General features: G+C 40.6%; 1 protein-coding gene and 1 long non-coding RNA gene across 2 annotated transcripts in view; one reads left to right on the forward strand and one right to left on the reverse strand.

Annotated features, from left to right (window-relative positions):
- Positions 1-2,182: 2,182 nt before the first annotated feature.
- The window catches only part of si:ch211-106h4.6 (plexin domain-containing protein 2), a 39,925-nt gene continuing 22,816 nt past the window's right edge, over positions 2,183-19,291 (forward strand). The window contains exons 1-4 of the mRNA XM_034183903.1: positions 2,183-2,326; positions 15,535-15,752; positions 17,191-17,334; positions 17,824-17,893. Of these exons, the coding sequence (XP_034039794.1) occupies positions 2,245-2,326; positions 15,535-15,752; positions 17,191-17,334; positions 17,824-17,893 (514 nt within the window). The 5' untranslated portion in view covers positions 2,183-2,244. The remainder of the gene's footprint in view (positions 2,327-15,534; positions 15,753-17,190; positions 17,335-17,823; positions 17,894-19,291) is intronic.
- Positions 12,668-18,286, reverse strand: LOC117522481. Its single transcript, XR_004564224.1, has 3 exons — positions 18,277-18,286; positions 16,465-16,466; positions 12,668-12,869 (listed from the first exon to the last, which is right to left on the reverse strand). It is a non-coding gene; the product is annotated as an uncharacterized LOC117522481 (long non-coding RNA).

The following is a 19,291-nucleotide window of genomic DNA, read 5'->3' on the forward strand; positions in this document are numbered from 1 at the left end:
GACTGTCGCTCCCTGTATTTCCACCATTTAAGTGTAAATCGTTGGGTTGTGTGTTTTTTTTTTTTTTTTTTTTTTTTTTTTAACAAATCACTGGCATAATGTCATATTTCTGACAATGTTTTTGGTTTATTACCTGATGCCAAAATACGGCCATCGGGTATTACGAAGACTTTGTGTCCGTCTGTCTGTGCTCAGCATAACTCTGGTAGTAGTCATGTTATGAAATCAATGTTGTCAAACCAGATTTTCCTCAGTTTCTTCCCCCCAGCAAACACAAGCTGGTAAACGTGCTTCTTTTCCTGAGAAAGTAATCAAATAACTGAGGATTTCAGATTTTAGTGCAGTTTGGTAAATCAAACGGCTCCTGTAAGATTTTCAGGCTAAAACTGATATGTTGTTGTTTTGGCTTCATTAGGGACCCTGGACCAGACTATCCCAAAATGATGGGGTTCAAATCTTCTGACACCTTTCTTGTTTTTTTTTGGGGGGGGGGGGGGGGCACTTCCATTTTGACCCCCTCAGAACTATAAATATACCTTCTTTTTTTCCCACTTAATACTAATCATTCCCCCCCCCTCCCCATAAAAAAACTTGTAAGTTTTTATGTGTACTGAGTTGAATGATTGTATCTTCAGAATCAATTGTGTGACCCCTTACTGTTTTAGCCTCCTCAGAACTAAAGGAAAATATGGCCATTTCCTATATACTCAGCCTGAACGCTCGAAACGTCACTACTATTTGTACCTAATAAAGCTTTTTGCAGGGGAGCATTCAGGTTTTGAGGCTTTTTTGCTTTTGATCTCTTTTTTTTTTTTTTGATCCAGCACACCTTTTTTTATATATATATATATACTGGATGTGCGTGTCTTTTCTGATTTACTCATTTTCTGTATACTGTCATAAAATTAGTCGTTTTGTAGGATTTTATGTGTACTGAGTTGAACTATCGTACTTTTATCACAAACTTCAGACTCCCTCACTTTCTTCAGTGTGTGTGTGTGGGGGGGTGTCACGCCAATCACACTCACCCACCCATTGAAACTGACCATACACCTGTCTCTGCCATTTGTTGACCAATTTTACATGAGATTACAGTATAACTGGGCGAAGTGACTGTAATCCTGCTCCTGGTGTTCACCAGTGTGCACTTTTTCCACGTCTACCTGCTGCAACCACAGCTGATTAGTCAAGGCTGTGGGTGTTACCCAGGGCTTGAGTTAATCAGCAGTGGGCGGAGAATGGAGACCTGGCTAACAAGTTATCTGGTAGCCCGACAACCTGCCTGAATTAGGCTGGATACTGGCCACCATTTAGGAGTAGGAATTCCCACTCCTAAACGACCAATAGAAGAGCAGCACTCGTGCCACACCCCCAAACATGACCAAAGTGACTGACCAACATTGACAGCCTCTCAGCCACCAACCAATCACGGGCTACGAGAGAGAGAGATAGGTGTTGCCAACCAATCACAGGCTAGGAGAGATAGGTGTCTGGCCTAATTCAGGCCAGTTGTCGGGTTAGTGATCTGGAGCAGGGTTAGTGATCCCTGTCTTAATCTATGAATATGTGCCCGAAAAACTCAATTATCAGCCCGGGCCAATCAGTGTTCTGCAGGTTGAAGAACAGAATGTGTTGCTTGATTGACAAACAGCAGGATTTGCACATCTCAATGAAGTGATGGACGATTATTTTGGAGAGGAAAATGTGGACTTTTACACGGATCCAGTTATTAAATACAAATCAGTCTCTTTTGGTGCTGTGAGGCCAACCAAGTTTCTCAAAGCAGATGAAATATAATGGTTTAGCATGTTCCAGCCATATGTCCCATGTTTCTCAAATTAAAATACGACTTTAAAATAACAGTAAAACTCTACAAATGAAACACAGTAATTTAAAATAAACGGAGACACATAAAAAGAAAAAATAGATAAGCGAATACAATCATTTCTTGTATCATTGAGTCTTCGGGTTTAGAGTTCTACATATTCCAACAGCCAGTGAACGCATCATTTTCTATCATCACTATGAAAGAAGAAAACTGCGCATTATGGGCACTCTAATGCGAAAGATTTAACACTTTGTACATCAAACCCATTTTCATTTTTATTTTTACCTTAAATTGTAGAGTTTTTAGGGGATTTTATTATTTCACGAGGGCTGAAGTGATGGTCGCAGGCGCAGTTGGACTTTGCTTGCACTCGTGAGTTTGTTGCGCCTTGGAATTTCTTTTTCTTCTGGACGGCGATGATCGTCATGAAGACGTTTCACCTCATTACAGGACTGAGCGCTGTTTTCCAGTTTCAAATGAGCCACGTGAAGATAAATGGTAAGGGCCAAAATTATTAAAAAAAAAACAAAACAAAAACCTTACTACAGGATGCGGCATTTACGCACGACTGGCGCACAAGGAGCGCATGCTGACTTGAAATATAATAATAATAATTACTGTTGTTGTTGTTGCAATAAAATACATTTAAGTAATTGGTTGGATGGGTTTGCAGCACAATTTTATTGTTAAAAACTGATGCATTTGATTTGCGTGAGAAGTAAGTAAAGTTTGATTGCTTGATTAAAAACACACATTGTAAAAAAAAAACTGTCAAAGATAACACAAAAAACCGCAAAACACTTGTTTCCATAGTGGTCCTGTAGAATGATGTTGGCGAATATGCCATGAAAAATAACACTTGTACAACTTTTAAATTAATATAATATCAAAGTGCGTAAAGCAGAAAAAGAAGCGCGTTAAATACAAATAGCACCACATATTGTAAATATTTAATATTATAAAAATATAATAATGCAGTTTACCCTTCAAATAATCGACGATTTGAACAAAAAATGTCCACATTTAAATTTGTTTAAGCTTCCACATCTACATGAAGTCCGAGCATTATTTTCTGAAAAAATTATAAAAATGTAAAAATAAAATTAAATTGGTAAATGGGAAATGGACTGCATTTATATAGCGCTTTTCCATCTGCATCAGACGGTCAAAGCACTTTACAATTATGCCTCACATTCACCCCGATGTCAGGGTGCTGCCATACATGGCGCTCACTACACACCGGGAGCAATCGGGGATTAAAAACCTTACCCAAGGGTCCTGGATCTGGTTAGACACCATGTTTCTAAGATTTGTGGGGCCAAGTACAATAACTTCAGTTTTATCTGAATTTAAAAGCTGGAAATTAGAGGTCATCCATGTCTTTATGTCTGTAAGACAATCCTGCAGTTTAACTAATTGGTGTGTGTCCTCTGGCTTCATGGATAGATAAAGCTGGGTATCATCGGGATAACAATGAAAATTTAAGCAATGCTTTCTAATAATACTGCCTAAGGGAAGCATGTATAAAGTGAATAAAATTGGTCCTAGCACAGAACCTTGTGGAACTCCATAATTAACCTTAGTCTGTGAAGAAGATTCCCCATTTACATGAACAAATTGTAATCTATTAGATAAATATGATTCAAACCACCGCAGCACAGTGCCTTTAATACCTATGGCATGCTCTAATCTCTGTAATAAAATTTTATGGTCAACAGTATCAAAAGCAGCACTGAGGTCTAACAGGACGAGCACAGAGATGAGTCCTCTGTCTGAGGCCATAAGATCATTTGTAACCTTCACTAATGCTGTTTCTGTACTATGATGAATTCTAAAACCTGACTGAAACTCTTCAAAGTCGACAAAGAATGCTTTCATGCTTAAATGTTGACAGATCCAGAATTTCTGTGAGCACATTTATAGAATTTTGAGACTTTGAGGACATTTAATATAAAAACGCAAACACATGATTGATTGATTGATTGATTTTTATTTGTATAAAATGTAAACATGTGCAAGATAATACAGTATAAAAATGTAATAAACAAACATGGATACATACAGGGTAACACAAAAAACCATAAAGCGCTTGTTTTCATTGTGGCCAAATGGATGAAACTGTAAAAAGTATTTGGACAATATGACCCCTTTGAATAATTGTGCTTAACCATGTTGTCCATGTTTCAGTGCAAAAGTCTGCAGGTCACACAAGAGAATTACAAACTACACCAAATTTTCATGACATTTCACTTCTGCCATCACCTTAAAATGACTGTTAAACTGAATACTCCATTTTAATACAATAATGAAGTTATTGTAACTCAAACTTTGAAAAAGTTATAGTCACTCATTTCCATTAATTAAACTAACTGAAAAATGAATTGTTGTCATAACAACTCAGTTCCTTTAAGTGCATTTAAAGTTTTGGGGCATTTAAGTGTTGGTGATGTATTTCCAGTGCATTCCATTCACTCATTTTAATTGAGTTTATGTAACGGAGGCCAGCAGGTGTCGCTGTGCAGATGTAGTTAGTAAACCTCACTCCCAATAGCTCAAAAGGATTCTCTGGTCACAAGGCCAGAATCCTGGGTTTTAGCCTTCTAGTTAGACAGTCCGACTTCCATGCCGGAGATCGTGAGTTTGCGTCCTGAGGGGAGCGAATGGGCGGAGTCATAACAATGCAGAGTGCAGCCGCTACATTTATACCATCATGAAAAACTGCAAGTTCTGATCATGGGCTGCCATTTCGCATTTTTCATTCTGTTGTAGTCCTTTTTTTTTTTTTTCTTTTTTTTTTTTTAGAAAGCAGATTATTGTCAACAAGTAAACCAAAGAATGCATCAAAAAAATTAATCTAAGATATAATGCTAATTTTTTTTAGGCACAATTTGTCACTTTTTTATTGAAAAACATAAGATGGATTTACATATGTTTAATTAACTATAAATTGTTAAGTTACTAAAACTTTAACAATTAAATTTTTGAAAATTATTTTATTTGACAAACTCAAATGGTTTAAGGCAGTCGGTTTCCTCAAATGGTTTGAGTTCAACTAACTCTGAGTTTTACAGTGTAGCAATATGCATCTGTCAGAAAAGTAATCAGCAGGTGTTTGATACATACACATGCATGTGCAGTGCTGTAGAATATATACATGTAATTGTGCCAAAAATGTGTGTATGTGTGTCTGCATTTTAATAGTTTCCAAAATAGATGTAATTAATCCTGCAGCCATGATTCAAGTCTACTTACTGTATGTCAGTCTAGGTTGAAGAAATGCCCCAATGAGAGGGATATACATTTATTTGTTTTAAAATTCATAACATCACTTCTTAAAAAACTGTTTTCCCTCTAACACACAGCTCCCCTGATTTTTTTTTTTTTTTTTTTTTTTTTCTCCTTCTGTGTGAAACATAAATTATGTGGCATCAGTTTGCTGCTCACGTCACTCTTACCACAGGTGGACAGCGTTCATTGACAGAAATCCAGACGCAACACCGGTCAGTATCCAAGTGCACACAGACCGGCTGTGGACCTGCTGGTGTGAAGAATGTGAAACATGCTTTCACTCTCAGCTGTGAAAGGCACAACCAAGACATGCTGATGTCACTAAAAGGCTGAATGACAGTGTGATTGTTTGCCTCATGGCACACATGTGACACATGTTTATGTCCTGATACAAGCACACATAAGATACAGAAAGAATGTTTTTTAGTTTGTCTGCATTTAAGGGTATTCTGGTTCAAAATATTTTCTCAGTCAGCAATTTTTTTTATATTTGCTTTTCTTTGTGACAGGGTTATTTATTTTAATTGGCAGTTACGCAATCATATAGACTTTTTTATTCTTTGATTATTTTTTGTCCTAAAGGTCAGTTTTGTGCTCATGTTTATAAAGACATACTGGAGTGCAGAGTTACTGCAGGTATAGCTTGATTACAGACAATGAAAATCAATTTTTACCCTCTGAGTTTGCTCCCATGCTACAAAATCAAAAGAAAAAGTGCAGTAAATGAATGTTAAAAATATTATCTTTGTTCCCACTGAGCCTTAATCCTTATTCAAAAAGTCAGTATCAGAGGTCAACGTTGGCAGGTGCCATGTTGCACCACCATGTTGATACAGTCGCCCAAAAGGGACTTACTCTTTACATTTGGGTCCACTGGTCCATTCACACACACACACACACACACACACACACACACACACACACACACACACACACACACACACACACACACACACACACACACACACACACACACCCCAACCACCACCACCACGAGACAGTGTATTTCTTATACTGCATATCCTCACTCGGGGGGAAGAGGAGTAACAGGAAGACAAGCACAGGGGACAGGACATATTTGTATGTACATTTTGCAAATTGTTTTTTACTTCTACTTTTGATACTCTGTGTGCTTCTTACCCTGTGTCCTGCCATACAATGCTGCTGGAGGGAGTCTTCCCAAGGGTTTAATAGAGTTCTAGCAAATATAATTGAATCTAATCTTGCTAAAACAGACCAACAAGTCTGCTGTCTTTGATACAGTTGACCATCAAGTTTTAATTTCTTGCCTTGAACAGTTTGTGGGTATCAAAGGCACAATCCTATTTTGGTTCAAGTCTTACTTGGAAAACATGTGATGCAATTACTTGGAAAACAGGACTTTTTCTGTACATTTGGACCCTTACTCATCTGGTTCAGCTCCTCTGACCTGTGTAGTTCCCCAGGGTTCAGTCCTGGGCCCGGTTTTGTTCTCTTTGTACATTTTGCCTCTCAGTAATATTTTTATTTTTATTTATTTTTTATTATTATTTTTATTAAACATTTTTCCTTATTACAAACACACCAATGAAAACAAATAAAACAAAAAACAGAACAGCACAGTACATGAATACAAGCAACTGGCTGGTAGCCAGTAGTCTGAGGATGTTTACAGCAATTACCGCAAAATAAATAAAAATAAGATAAAGTACAAATTTATTGGCAATTTCAAATCACTAATCTTTTGATTTGCAGACAGTCCAAAGCATGCTCCCATTTTTTAAACAGGTTGGCTTTACCATTAAGACGATATCTTAAACGTTCCAAAGTCACTATCTCAGAAATTAAATTTTTCCACATTTGAATGGAAGCGGCATCACCACTGACCCATTTGGACATTACGGCCTTTCTAGCCAGCATCAGGAGGAATTGTAAGATGTCTTTGTGAGCTTTAAGGCCTACAGGTATCAGTCCCAGAAGACATAGCAGAGGGCTGGGAGACAAATTTCTGCCCCACTACAGTGCTAATCTGTGTGCACACCGCCTTCCAGAATGACTGTATTATATTACACTCACATAAACAATGAAATCTAGTTCCTATAGTCAGTTTACATTTAGGACAATTTGGGGATGTTCCTGTTATGTGTCGACGCGGGTTGAGGAGCGGACCTGCGTCAGACGGAACCCAGCGCTACAATAACCAGAAAAGCGGTTCCAAAAACAATATATTTATTTCACCCACTGGTGCATAAAAGTGTAAAAACAGAAATAGCGTCCTTCTGGTGGAGTGAAGGCTGGCACGCTCTCCAGCGCCCAAAAGGATCGAAGCCCGGCGCTCCTGGACCCACTACCACCGCCAAACACCCCCCAGGTGGACACGACAAACCGACTCTCTGCGAAGCATAGAAGAGGTGAGGTAAGTTAGCAGTTACAACTAATATCCTTCAAAAGACACACACTATCAGCAACACATACAGGTCTGTATTTTAAGCTTTATGCAAATAAGCAGCTTCTCACAACAGGTGGAGGACCACTTGTCCGCATGCCACAGCAGTGAGAAGCGAGCTGCACAATCCTCATCACAATTCAAGTTTACTGCGTAACAAAATACCAAGTTACTATCAACAATTAGTCAAACACTTAATCACCTTTGATGTGTGCTGACAGCATGTGTCCCTCACCCTTCCTTGCTTCACGGACTCGATGTGTCAAACCCAGGCGCGGTCCTCAGCGTCTCACAAACGAACATCACAAGGTCGAGTTCCCGGCAGTTCTGCTTGAATCACACATGACTTAAATGCAGAATGCCATCCAATTATCTGCTTCAGCTGAAAGTCTTTAAGGTTGCATGTGAGCACCATTCACAGGTGCTACACATGATGTTGTTGAGGGTGAAGGATTCTTCAGCCAGCACCTTCTCCACAGACAAATCAGTTCTCATGCCACCTGGAGAGCAAAGAAAAGAAAAAAACACCAAAATATCCAGCCACACCCCCCAACACACAACAGTACCCCCCCTTTAACGGGAAGCCTCCCGGCGACCGAACAAACCAGGCCCGAGAACAGCACCTCCCTCCGGGGTCCTCGTCAGGAAGCAGACAGCACCATGCTCCCAAGGTCCACCACAGACAGCAGGACAGGGCACTGCAGCTGGAAGGCCGGCTGGCATCAACAAAAGCCCCAAAACATTCCCCAGTACAATCCAACACACAGGAAAAAACACAAACACAAACCTCCCCAGGGGACCGTCCCATCAAACCCCGGGAAGAAAAGAAAAACTCCCAAACACAAAAACCCAACACAGCCCCACAAACACAATACAAACATAAATGCATAAAAGAAAAATAACAAACAACCCCCCCCCCCAGAATGACCTGCAGAGCCCAAACCCCCCCCCCCCCCCAGAAGGCCTTTACCGCCAGTTCCAGGAGGAACAGCCAGAACCAGAATCCCACAAAGGTCCCCAGGGATACATGGAGCAAACGGCGCCCCCCAGAGGACCGTACCATCAACCCCAGGAGGTACCCAACCCACAACCCTGGAACCCCAGACCCGGCCACACTTGGCTAGTTGGCCCCAAGCCAATTCCCCCCCAGAGGACCGTCCCATCAACCCTGGAGGTGGAACCCGGAAGGAAACAGAACAAAATCAAAATTCAACCCCCGGAGGACTACCAAAAACAACCCCGGGGGGATATAAAACGACCGTAAACCCTGTTACCCTCCCCGGCACCCCGAAAGACCCCAGGTCCCTCCCAGAGCCCCTCGACGGCTCAATTTTGGCGAATGGCTCAAAACATTAAGCCGGGGAAGGGAACAGGAAAAACTAACCCAGCCCCAACCCCAAGGCGCAGCGGAGAACCGGAAATACGTCCGGTGCCCCAACTCGACCATACCCCAGCCTCTCAGGAGGGGTGGAACTACCGAAATGGCGAACGGCAACAGATCGGCCCACCCCTCCGACTGAGGTATGTCTCCGCTGCACCACACCCCGGCAACACCAATGACGAACGGTACAAAGGCTCACCGAGGCTGGAGTGGAACCGGGCCCTAACCAAACCAAGAAAAACGCCCCTAACACCCCCCCCCCCCCCCAGGTGCAGAGGTCTTCTGAGAACGCTCAGCGTGACCAACCTGCACCACCCCACAACCCACAAGACAAACGGTCTTGGGGCAAGTGAGGTTGGGGTTAGGGATGTAGGGAAATAAAACACAACAAAATAAAACGACCCAACAACCCAAACAGAAAATACCTAAAAACACATAAAAAATTAACGATTAAGTGAGCCCAGACGGGCTTCTATCCGCCTAACAATTCAATCCACCAGACACACCTCTGACTCCCCAAACAAATTATAACCCCTATTGAAAGAAACCAAAACATTAACCCGTACTAGATTTTTTTTTTTTTTTTTTTTATGTGTGTTATTTTGCCTGTCCCAGAACACCTGGAGATACGTCACCATTATTTTTCTTGACGTTTCTATGTCGGGGCAATACAGTAATCTCTGCTCGTCCGAGCTGCATGGGCTCGTCAACAGGAGGAGCCAGTGGTCCCGTCGGAGGAGCCTCAGTGGGGCGAAGAAGAGGCGGCCCAGATCTGTGTCGGGGAAAGCCCAGAGACGAAAAAACCCGCTCTGATGGGCATCCTCTCTCGCGTCCACGCTCCTTCATCCGATCATTTAGACGAATCACCAATGATATTAGCTCATCTAAATCGTTTGGCTCGTCACGGACTGCCAGCTCATCTTTTAATGACTCATTTAACCCATCTACAAACACGCCTCGTAAAGCTGCGGCATTCCAACCTGACTGAGCAGAAAAAATCCGAAAGTCCATGGAATACTCCGCCGATATTGTACGTTTGAGGTGCCGGGATGGTTGCATTTTTATACTGACTGGAGCATGATCAGAGAGTGAGATAATGCCTATATCTGACTCCTCAACCAGATGTGTCAGATGTTTTGATAAAAATATGTAATCTATGCGTGACATTGAGGAGTGAGGTAATGAGTGAAATGTAAAGCTTTTAACTGTGGGGTTAAAATGCCTCCAGATGTCAATTAATTCAAGTTCTTCTATAATATTCATTACTGCTCTTGCCTGTTTTGATTGGATGCTACTCGGTGGGCATCTGTCCATTTTTTGACAAATAGGGCAGTTCCAATCTCCTGCTAGTAGCATATTTGGACAATCCATCTCTACAATCCGGTTGAGGAGTGAGGCACAAAAATCCTCATCATGTACATTAGGACAATAGACATTACCCAATAAAATAGGCTCACCGTATAAGACACCCTTAATTAAAATGATTCTGCCCTCTGTATCTTTAAATGTGTCTGTAAGGTTAAAGGGCAGTTTCTTATGTATTAATATTATTACTCCTCTTTTATTTGTTGAGAAGGACGAAAAATAGATTTGACCTACCCACTCCCTTAAATATTTCCTGTGTTCCTCATCACTTAGGTGGGTCTCCTGCAGTAAGGCTATTTGGATTTTGTCCTTTTTTAAACTATTAAGAATTGCTTTTCTTTTAACCGCATTATTTGACCCTTTAGCATTCCAAGTACATATCCTTAAATCCATTTACACCTTGTTTTGTATATATTTGCTGCATTTAGTACAAAATAAGTTTGCCTTAATAATGCTTCCTGTGCGAAGAGATCCAAGCAAAAACAGAACACATAGCTTGGATTTAACCCACTTAGGCTCATGTACAACAGAAACACTGCTGTAGTGTGTAAATACGAAAAACAAATATAAAAATAAAAATGAAATAATCTTGTTATACCCCACTCCTAGGCCAGAGTATAGCGGAAGTAACGATGCTATATATAAAAATAACAGAAACAAAGAAGCGTCAACTGTACTGCCCCCTGGGCCGTGATATTTAGGGCCTGCCGTAAAAGTACCACAATTATTTATCCAGCAGTTACAAAGAACAACTCTGTAACTGTAAATAACAAGGAGGAACCGATATTTCCCGCTTAACTAGCTATTCGTTTTTATGCTCGTAACCATATGATATCAGCCCAGTTAAGCACACAAGTCCACTTTTACAAAGTCTTGGTTACCTGTAGCGTAGTGGTTACGTGTGTATTTGGGAAGCTAAACGTTTCCCCCGGGAAGTGTCTTCATGAAGTTATTGATCTCATCCATATTGGATAAGGCTGTAGTCTTTCCATTCTGATGAAAGATCTTGATCACCGCTGGGTACAGGAACGCGTACCCGATTCCCGCTTCCCGGAGCTGCTGTCGTGCGCCCGCCGACTCCTGCCTCCGTTAAACCACCTCAGCCGAGAAGTCTTGATAAAAGGAGACCTGTCGGTCCTCCACGCTCACTCTCCCCTTCTTCATGGCAGCGTAGAGGATCTTGTCTTTGTCTGTGTAGTTATGTAGTCTCACCAAGACTGCTCTCGGACCATCTCTGGCTCGTCCAGTCGGGGGTCCCATGCGGTGGGCTCTTTCGATTTTGATCCACTTTTCTGGCATATCCAATATTTCAGGAATCCACTGCTCAAAAAAAGTCACCGTGTCCCGTCCCTCGAGCCCCTCTCTCAGTCCCATGATTCTCACATAATGACGGCGGCTTTGATTTTCGTAACTATCAAGGCGCTCCAGAGCTCTTTTCAGAGATTTTTCCACAACATCCAGCCTTGGTGCTGTAGTCACAGATGCATCCTCCAGATCAGACACACGCTTTTCCATCTCATTCAGCCTTATAGCCACAGCATCAAACGTACAGGAGAGGTCGGTCACTGGCTTGAGTATGGAAGCGAGTTGTTTATTTAGCATTTGCTCAATGTTCTTGGTCACTCGTTCCACTATCACGTCTTCTCTTTGAGGCTCATCATTTACCTCGCTATCAATGATCACCTGGTCTTGGTCAGCCTCCCTGCTATCAGCGTGGCCGCTAGTAATCTCCATTTCGGCGCTGGTCTCCGAACCATCTTGGCTAGCATAAGCTAAGGTAGCATTAGCATTAGCCTTGCGACCACTAGCCTTTCCTTTGTTTATTTGATGCGGGATTCCCAAAAAAGTTGTCCAGAGACATGTTTAGACTTTTATCTTCAGTTGTAACAAAGCACACGGCAAAGGTATAGTTTAAAATATCGTTTTACACAAGCCCAAGGAGCAGTCAAAGAAAACACGTCTACCCTACGGTGTGCATGACGTCACCCCTCGCCTCTCAGTAATATTTTTAAAAACACAATATTACCTTCCACTGCTTTGCAGATGATGTGCAGATTTATCTGCCCATCAAATCAGGTAGCACAGTGATTTTGCTGGCTTGTCTGCAGGATGTGAAGAATTGGCTGGCTCAACATTTTTTGAAACTAAATGAAGATAAAACCAAAGTTGTTGTGTTTGGTCATCCTAATTTCCCATCATTCACTGATTGTGTTCTTGGCCCCTTGGCACCTTTCTCCCAGTCTGGGCTAAAAAAAAAAACCTTGGAGTTCTAATAGACAGCTCGTTTAAGTTGGACAAACAGATCAATTCTGTGCTTAAAGCTAGCCTTTTCAACTGAGTCCTAAGTAAGTTGAAACCATACCTCCCCTGCAAGGATTTTGAGCATGTTGTCCACACATTTATCACGTCATGACTCGATTACTGCAACTCGCTGTACTGTGGAGTAGACCAATCCTCCCTTAGCCGCTTACAGCTTGTGCAAAATTCTGCTGCTTGCTTGCTGACAGGTACCAGGCGCAGTGAACACATCACACCTGTTCTGTCATCTCTGGACTGGCTTCCAGTCAGCTATTGTATTGATTCTATAGACGTAGACTGCTGGGGGGTTCCCATGATGCACTGTTTCTTTCTCTTTTTGCTCTGTATGCACCACTCTGCATTTAATCATTAGTGATTGATCTCTGCTCCCCTCCACAGCATGTCTTTTTCCTGGTTCTCTCCCTCAGCCCCAACCAGTCCCAGCAGAAGACTGCCCCTCCCTGAGCCTGGTTCTGCTGGAGGTTTCTTCCTGTTAAAAGGGAGTTTTTCCTTCCCACTGTAGCCAAGTGCTTGCTCACAGGGGGTCGTTTTGACCGTTGGGGTTTTACATAATTATTGTATGGCCTTGCCTTACAATATAAGGCGCCTTGGGGCAACTGTTTGTTGTGATTTGGCGCTATATAAAAAAAAATTGATTGATTGATTGATTTTAAAATTTTGCTCATTGTATTTAAATGCCTCAATGGTCTGGCTCCACCTTATCTTTCTGAGCTGTTGTCCTTTTATGCTCCCCCAAGGATGATGAGTTCCACCAGTCAGTTGCTTCTCAATGGGCCAAGAACACATTTGAAAACCAGAGGAGACAGGACCTTCTCTGTAGCTGCCCCTAAACTGTGGAACAGCCTTCCTTTGAATATTAGATCTGCGCCTTCTTTAAATGTTTTAAGTCATCCTTGAAGACCCATTTCTTTGTACAGGCCTTCAACTGAATTGCACTTTTGTATTAAATTTTATTGTATTTATTAGTGTTTGGATTTTCTATTTTGTATTTTTGGATTTCTTATATATTTTTTATTCTGTATCCGTGAAGCACTTTGGGCAGCTTTGGTTGTTGTAAATGTGCTATACAAATAAATTTGACTTGACTTTGACTTGACAAGTCTGAGAACCCTCATATGTGTGAACCGGATGATTATGCATGCTGTTTATCACGAGAAAGCAAGGGAGCATGAATCCCCATACCCAAAGAACCAAAAATGTAAAAGCATAATGCAGTCTCCAACCTTGCCACTAGATGGCAGTAAATTCTACACACTGTAGTATTAAGGGTGATTTTTTTCTACTTTTTCCTGCTGCTTTCCCAAAGCAGTTCACAAAACAAAACGCACCCCCCAAACGTGGAACATGTTCATGTGTTGTGGCACATTTAAGTCAACCATGTTGACAAAACAACAACAGAAAAGTGTGGTTCCCTTTAACTTTTCCAGAATTCTTCCTGAAAATGGAACTTTATTTGCAGTCTGTGGTCGGTTTTCTGTTTCTGACTGACAGTAAGTTTAAGAAAATGAACTTTGTAACTGTGCTGAGCTGTTCCTGGCCCTCAGAAGGCCGGAGGGAATGATGCAGTGATGCAGCGATGCAGAAACATCTGTCAACCTTGAGTCCATGATGGAAGGACTAGAGGTTAGAGGGATGGGTCAGGTGATAACAGTTTGAGTTTCGATGAGTAAAGCATAAAATCTGAGCAAATTAACTTTGATATGTGCTTAAATGAGACTGTTGGTGAGGGCGTTGATTACACAGCAGTGACAGTCAGTCCATGTATGTTCCCATGTTTTAGATATATTTGTGTGTTTATCTATTATTTTGTTATTTTGTTTTCTTGGCTATTTGTTTTGGTATTAAGCAATTACTTTACTTAAATGATTATATTCTTAGTTTGTTTCTGTGTAGGCTCTCAGTTGTCCAGGTGTTTTCCATAGTAGAGAAGCTTGAATCTTCGACTGGACTGGGTTGCTTGACGCGAGGACGTTTCGCTTCAAATCGCAGAAGCTTCCTCAGCTAAAATTCTTGCTCTGTAGAGAAGAATAATCAAGAAGTCACAAAAGCCGGAGTTTTAAACCTAACCAGACCCCTCCTACCGAGAGGCAGACTGCTATAGGCTGGTGACTAAACAATAGCTCTAATTAGCACCTATTGTGCTCTAGTTAACACCCTCCTAATGACAGGGCAGCTGTCCCTCTCCTGATGGCTCCCTTGACGACTCTGCTGATGACGTGAATGACTCATTACCATGAACAAAAGACTGAAACTGCTTTGACCTGAGTACCGCATTGTAAACAGGGGATAAAGCGTGTCTCAGACCCCCTCCCCGGTTAAGGCTGGGTTTCAAACGTTTCACAAAGAATGCCTCCTTGACCCCTCTCTCAAACCATTTCTTCTCTCTGGCTAATATTTTAACTTCCTTGTCCTCAAACGTGTGGTTAGTGTCTTTAAGGTGGAGATGAACTGCAGACTGAGGTCCACTGGCACCCTCTCTGCGGTGCTGGTATAGCCTTTTGTGTAAAGGTTGCTTAGTCTCACCTATGTAGTGTTCGTTACAGTTTTCCTGACATCTGATAGAATATCAGATAGAATATCATTCTATCAGATGTGGTTGTGGTAGATTGCAGGTTATGGGTAAGGGGGCGGGACCTCCCATGAATGCCCACAGGGACCAATAAGGGAAGGATTTTGCAAAATAAGGTCTGCCTTTGTCACGCCCATGTTGTGTTTTATAAAAACTGTTTTAGTGTTTTGTGCGGGAGTCTGAACAAATGGATCTCCTGTGAGAGAGAAGTTCTTCATAATCCAGGCCTGTTTTTCACTGTGACTTTCAATAAATTTAAAAGTGCGAAATAGTTTGACTTTGTAGTTTGTAAGGGGCAGTATTACAATAAGAACCGAGGAGGATTAGCACACGGCAACATAATCTCATCTGATCCACAGGAGTCTACTGCACAGGCATGTGGGCACAGCCTGACCCAGACGGAACGTCGTATCTAAACTCAAACAGCCACATTTCCAGGGAGAGGAGGTCATGGGATTCTGGGGCCCCTGGCAGGCATGCAGATAACAGGGGTCACCACAGAGGTCAACACCAGCAGGAGGACTCAGACTCAGACTTGGTGATGGAGGAGAGGCATCACAAGTCTACGCAGACGTTGGTACGGTTATTCCTCTCACATGAAATGCTCGTCACTAGAGTTGAAACAGAATCTTTGTTCTGCTGTTTCATTCCAACTGGCTCCATAAACCTGTAACTGGGATGTTCTCATGAGCTCTCAATATGTTAACAAAAGGTCATAATTATTCCACCTTCTAACTATTTAAATTACATTTACTTCATATGTGTTAGTTATAATATGTTCTTTAACATGCTGTGAGTGTTTAAGTAACATTAATTGTCTGTTTCAGGGATGGTTAGCTTGGTTTGTTATCATTAGCCATATCAGCTGTTTCGATTCAAATCTCGCGTAAAGGTTTGTCTTTGCAGAGTCATGTCCGTAAATTAGAGCAGCTTGAGTCAGTGGAGTTAGATGTTAGGGGCAGTCCAGATTACGTCAGTCCTGGGGTGGTTAGCGCACCTGTTGGGCTAGCTAACAGGGCTATTCCACGGGGCACCATTCTACTACAGTCCCAGTTCATCAAGGCTGCTTCAGCTTCAAATTTTTACCCCGATGGAGTATGATCAAACAAGCTGCCAAGTCACAGTCACTACAAATACCCAGTTGAAAGACGTTCAAACATGATTGAAGTGGTTAAAACTAGGAATACCCTGAAGTTACCGTGTACTATAAACGATTTCGAGAATGAATCGATGAAATGTTTGAACAGTTCAAAAATTGGAGCCAGATTTCAAATCATGATGGCCGTAACTACTATATATACTACAAGTAAGTTTGTTCAAGACTAACAAAGATGGATCAAGAAGTTACGATGATGCTTCCAAAAATTTGCCTCGATTTGCTATTCGGGATTAAACAGGAAAGAACTGCGCTCTGTAGAATAGCCCCATTAGGTTCACCAACAGACAATGGGTTTCGCACTGCTGTCACGTGAAAGAAAGCTCACAAAGCCTAGCATCTAGTTTTGTGGTCCACTGGCCTTACCAACTGCAAATCTTTGTTTGTTTGGCTTTTCGAGCTCTATTGATAGCCCTACTGGTTTACTGGCATCTTCTGGGTCATCTCTGTGTGCCAAGGCCCTGTGTCCCTGACGTAATTATGGCTGATAATGGGACCATGAAAAGGGTTCTATGTTCTCAGGCCTCTGTGTCCCCAGTTCTATAAAGCACATAATGGGTACCCGGAAAACGTAGCATTAGGATTACAATTAGGTTTCAGAAAATATTTTAGTAGTAACCAGAGCACCTTGTTGAAGTTTTCTTTATTATTATTAATAACAAATGTGTGACTTTTCAGTCTTTAAGCCTTAATGGAATATAAGTTGCATAACTTCTCAAATGTAAAACAAACATGACTTATACTCTGGAAAAAAAACAGAATGTGGATCATCTAATCTGGCAAATTCAAAGATGATACAGAAATCATAAATATGGTAGAAAAAAGACGTTCATATTTTCTATCTCATGTTTCTGTACAGGATGTTGATCATATCTACTATACATCTAAAATCTACGGTCCTGGAGAAGGAGCCGGTGAGGAACTTTGGGTGAACATTGACAAGATGAAAGAAAATGAATGGAAAGTGCATGAATTCCTGTCCACTACGCACAGGCAAGCAGAGGTACAAGAAATCTGCAAGAGCAGACTAAACAGTCAATATCTGTGAGTCGATAATTCAGTCAGTTTGTGGATGTCTTTGGTCTTTCTTGAATAAAATTATGAATATATACATATATTAAAATTGCGTAGATCTTACTAATTAAATGCATGTTCTTGTTTTGTTTATGGACTGGATGGACAGTACACACGGTGAAATGCCCTCAGAATTAACGTGTACCATATTTTCCGGGCTATAAGTCACTTCTTTTTCTGTGTTATGAGCTCTTTAATTTGGAAATTTTGTGCATTGCTGTAGTGTATTTTTTTATTCCTGGCATTTATTCTTTGGTTTTGTTTAGTTCATTGATTCTTGTGAAAGTTCTAAAATAGTCATTATAATTACTATTATTAATCACAAATTTGTGAATTTTCAGTATATACGTACGTTATAGTTCATAAAGCTTTTCATGTGTTTTTATGATCATGCCTGACTTTGATTCTTTGTTTCCAGAGGGTGACTCTTTCCTTTGACTTTCCTTTCTATGGCCACATACTAAAGGAAATCGTTGTCACCACTGGAGGTGAGTCTTTCACTGCACACTGTCCTTTTTGCGATGGTGAAACAGACATGCATATCTGCAAAATCACATACACTGACACGTCTACAAGTCTAAAGAAAACTGGCTTTAAAAGTGAAGCTTTGTGGTCAAACGAACTCTTGTATTTAGTTTGTCCAATTACTTATTGGCTCTGCAAATGGAGGGACTGTGTATAAAAATGGTTGTAATGCAATAGTTTTGTTAAACTCCTTGAATTTTTCCCTGCCACTGTCCCCTTATCACATGAGAGCTATATCACAAAATAAGTCACCTTGTGACTTATTTTGTGATATAGCTCTCTACACTGAAAGCAGAACTTTGTTTCTATATAACTCCATTGTGGTGTTGTGCAGAGGCAAAATTACAAAAATTTTGTCACTACCCAAATACATTTGGACTAGACTATAGGTGTTTTTTTTTTGTTTTTTTTTTGTTTGTTTGTTTATTTGTTTTTTTTTCTTATTTTTTAACTATACATTATTATTTTTTAATAATACTGCATGTGAAAACTATGCCAGAGAATTTGACTTCATGTTCAATGGAAAAAAGAGTGAGCTCATTATTTACAAATGTACAAAGGCTAGACCTTCAGATCCTGTTATTTTTATGAATAATGTCAGAGTACCTAGAAAAGATAAAGTTATGTATCTGGGCCATGAATTGTACGAGGATATTTTTAAATTATCTACTGAAAAATGTGTTGCAGATTTCAATCATCAGTGTAACATGTTTTTTGCTGATTTAAAAATGATAATTCTTTCATTAGAAATGAATTATTTCACAAGTATTGTACTTCATTTTACGGTAGTCAAATTCTTCCTTTGTACTCAAATGAATTAGAAACATTTATTATGCATGGAGGAAAGCTATTTGGAAGGTCTGGCATGTTCCATATACTACTCATAGTAACATTTTACCTTATCTTGCAAATACTATGAGCATTGATCTCTTGCTTGCAAAGTGATGCGCTAAATTTATTGATAAGTTGTGTAATAGTGATAACAATGTTGTCAGTACCATTGCCAATATGGGACTTAGGTACCCATTCTGTGATAGGTGCTAATAAGAGATATCTCATGTATACATTTAATTGTGATATAAAAAATGTGTGTGCCTTTTGGCAGATTAATTTTGATAATTCACTTATTAAGACTTGCACTGCAAATTAAGAAGCTCTGTAAAATGAGAGACAGTTGTGAAGTTGGCTTTTTGAATTAACATGAATGTCATTTGATTATTACTTGTTTACGTATGTACAGGGTGACAGCCTGGTGCTGTTTTAAGAGTTTCATTTTTAGTGTACAACATTTTGTTGTGAATAAAGAATTACAAACAAACAAACACGTTAGACCGATGGCATTGTATGTCTCCAGCTGACAG

Source organism: Thalassophryne amazonica, chromosome 12, assembly GCF_902500255.1.
Source record: "Thalassophryne amazonica chromosome 12, fThaAma1.1, whole genome shotgun sequence".
Lineage (NCBI taxonomy): Eukaryota > Metazoa > Chordata > Actinopteri > Batrachoidiformes > Batrachoididae > Thalassophryne > Thalassophryne amazonica.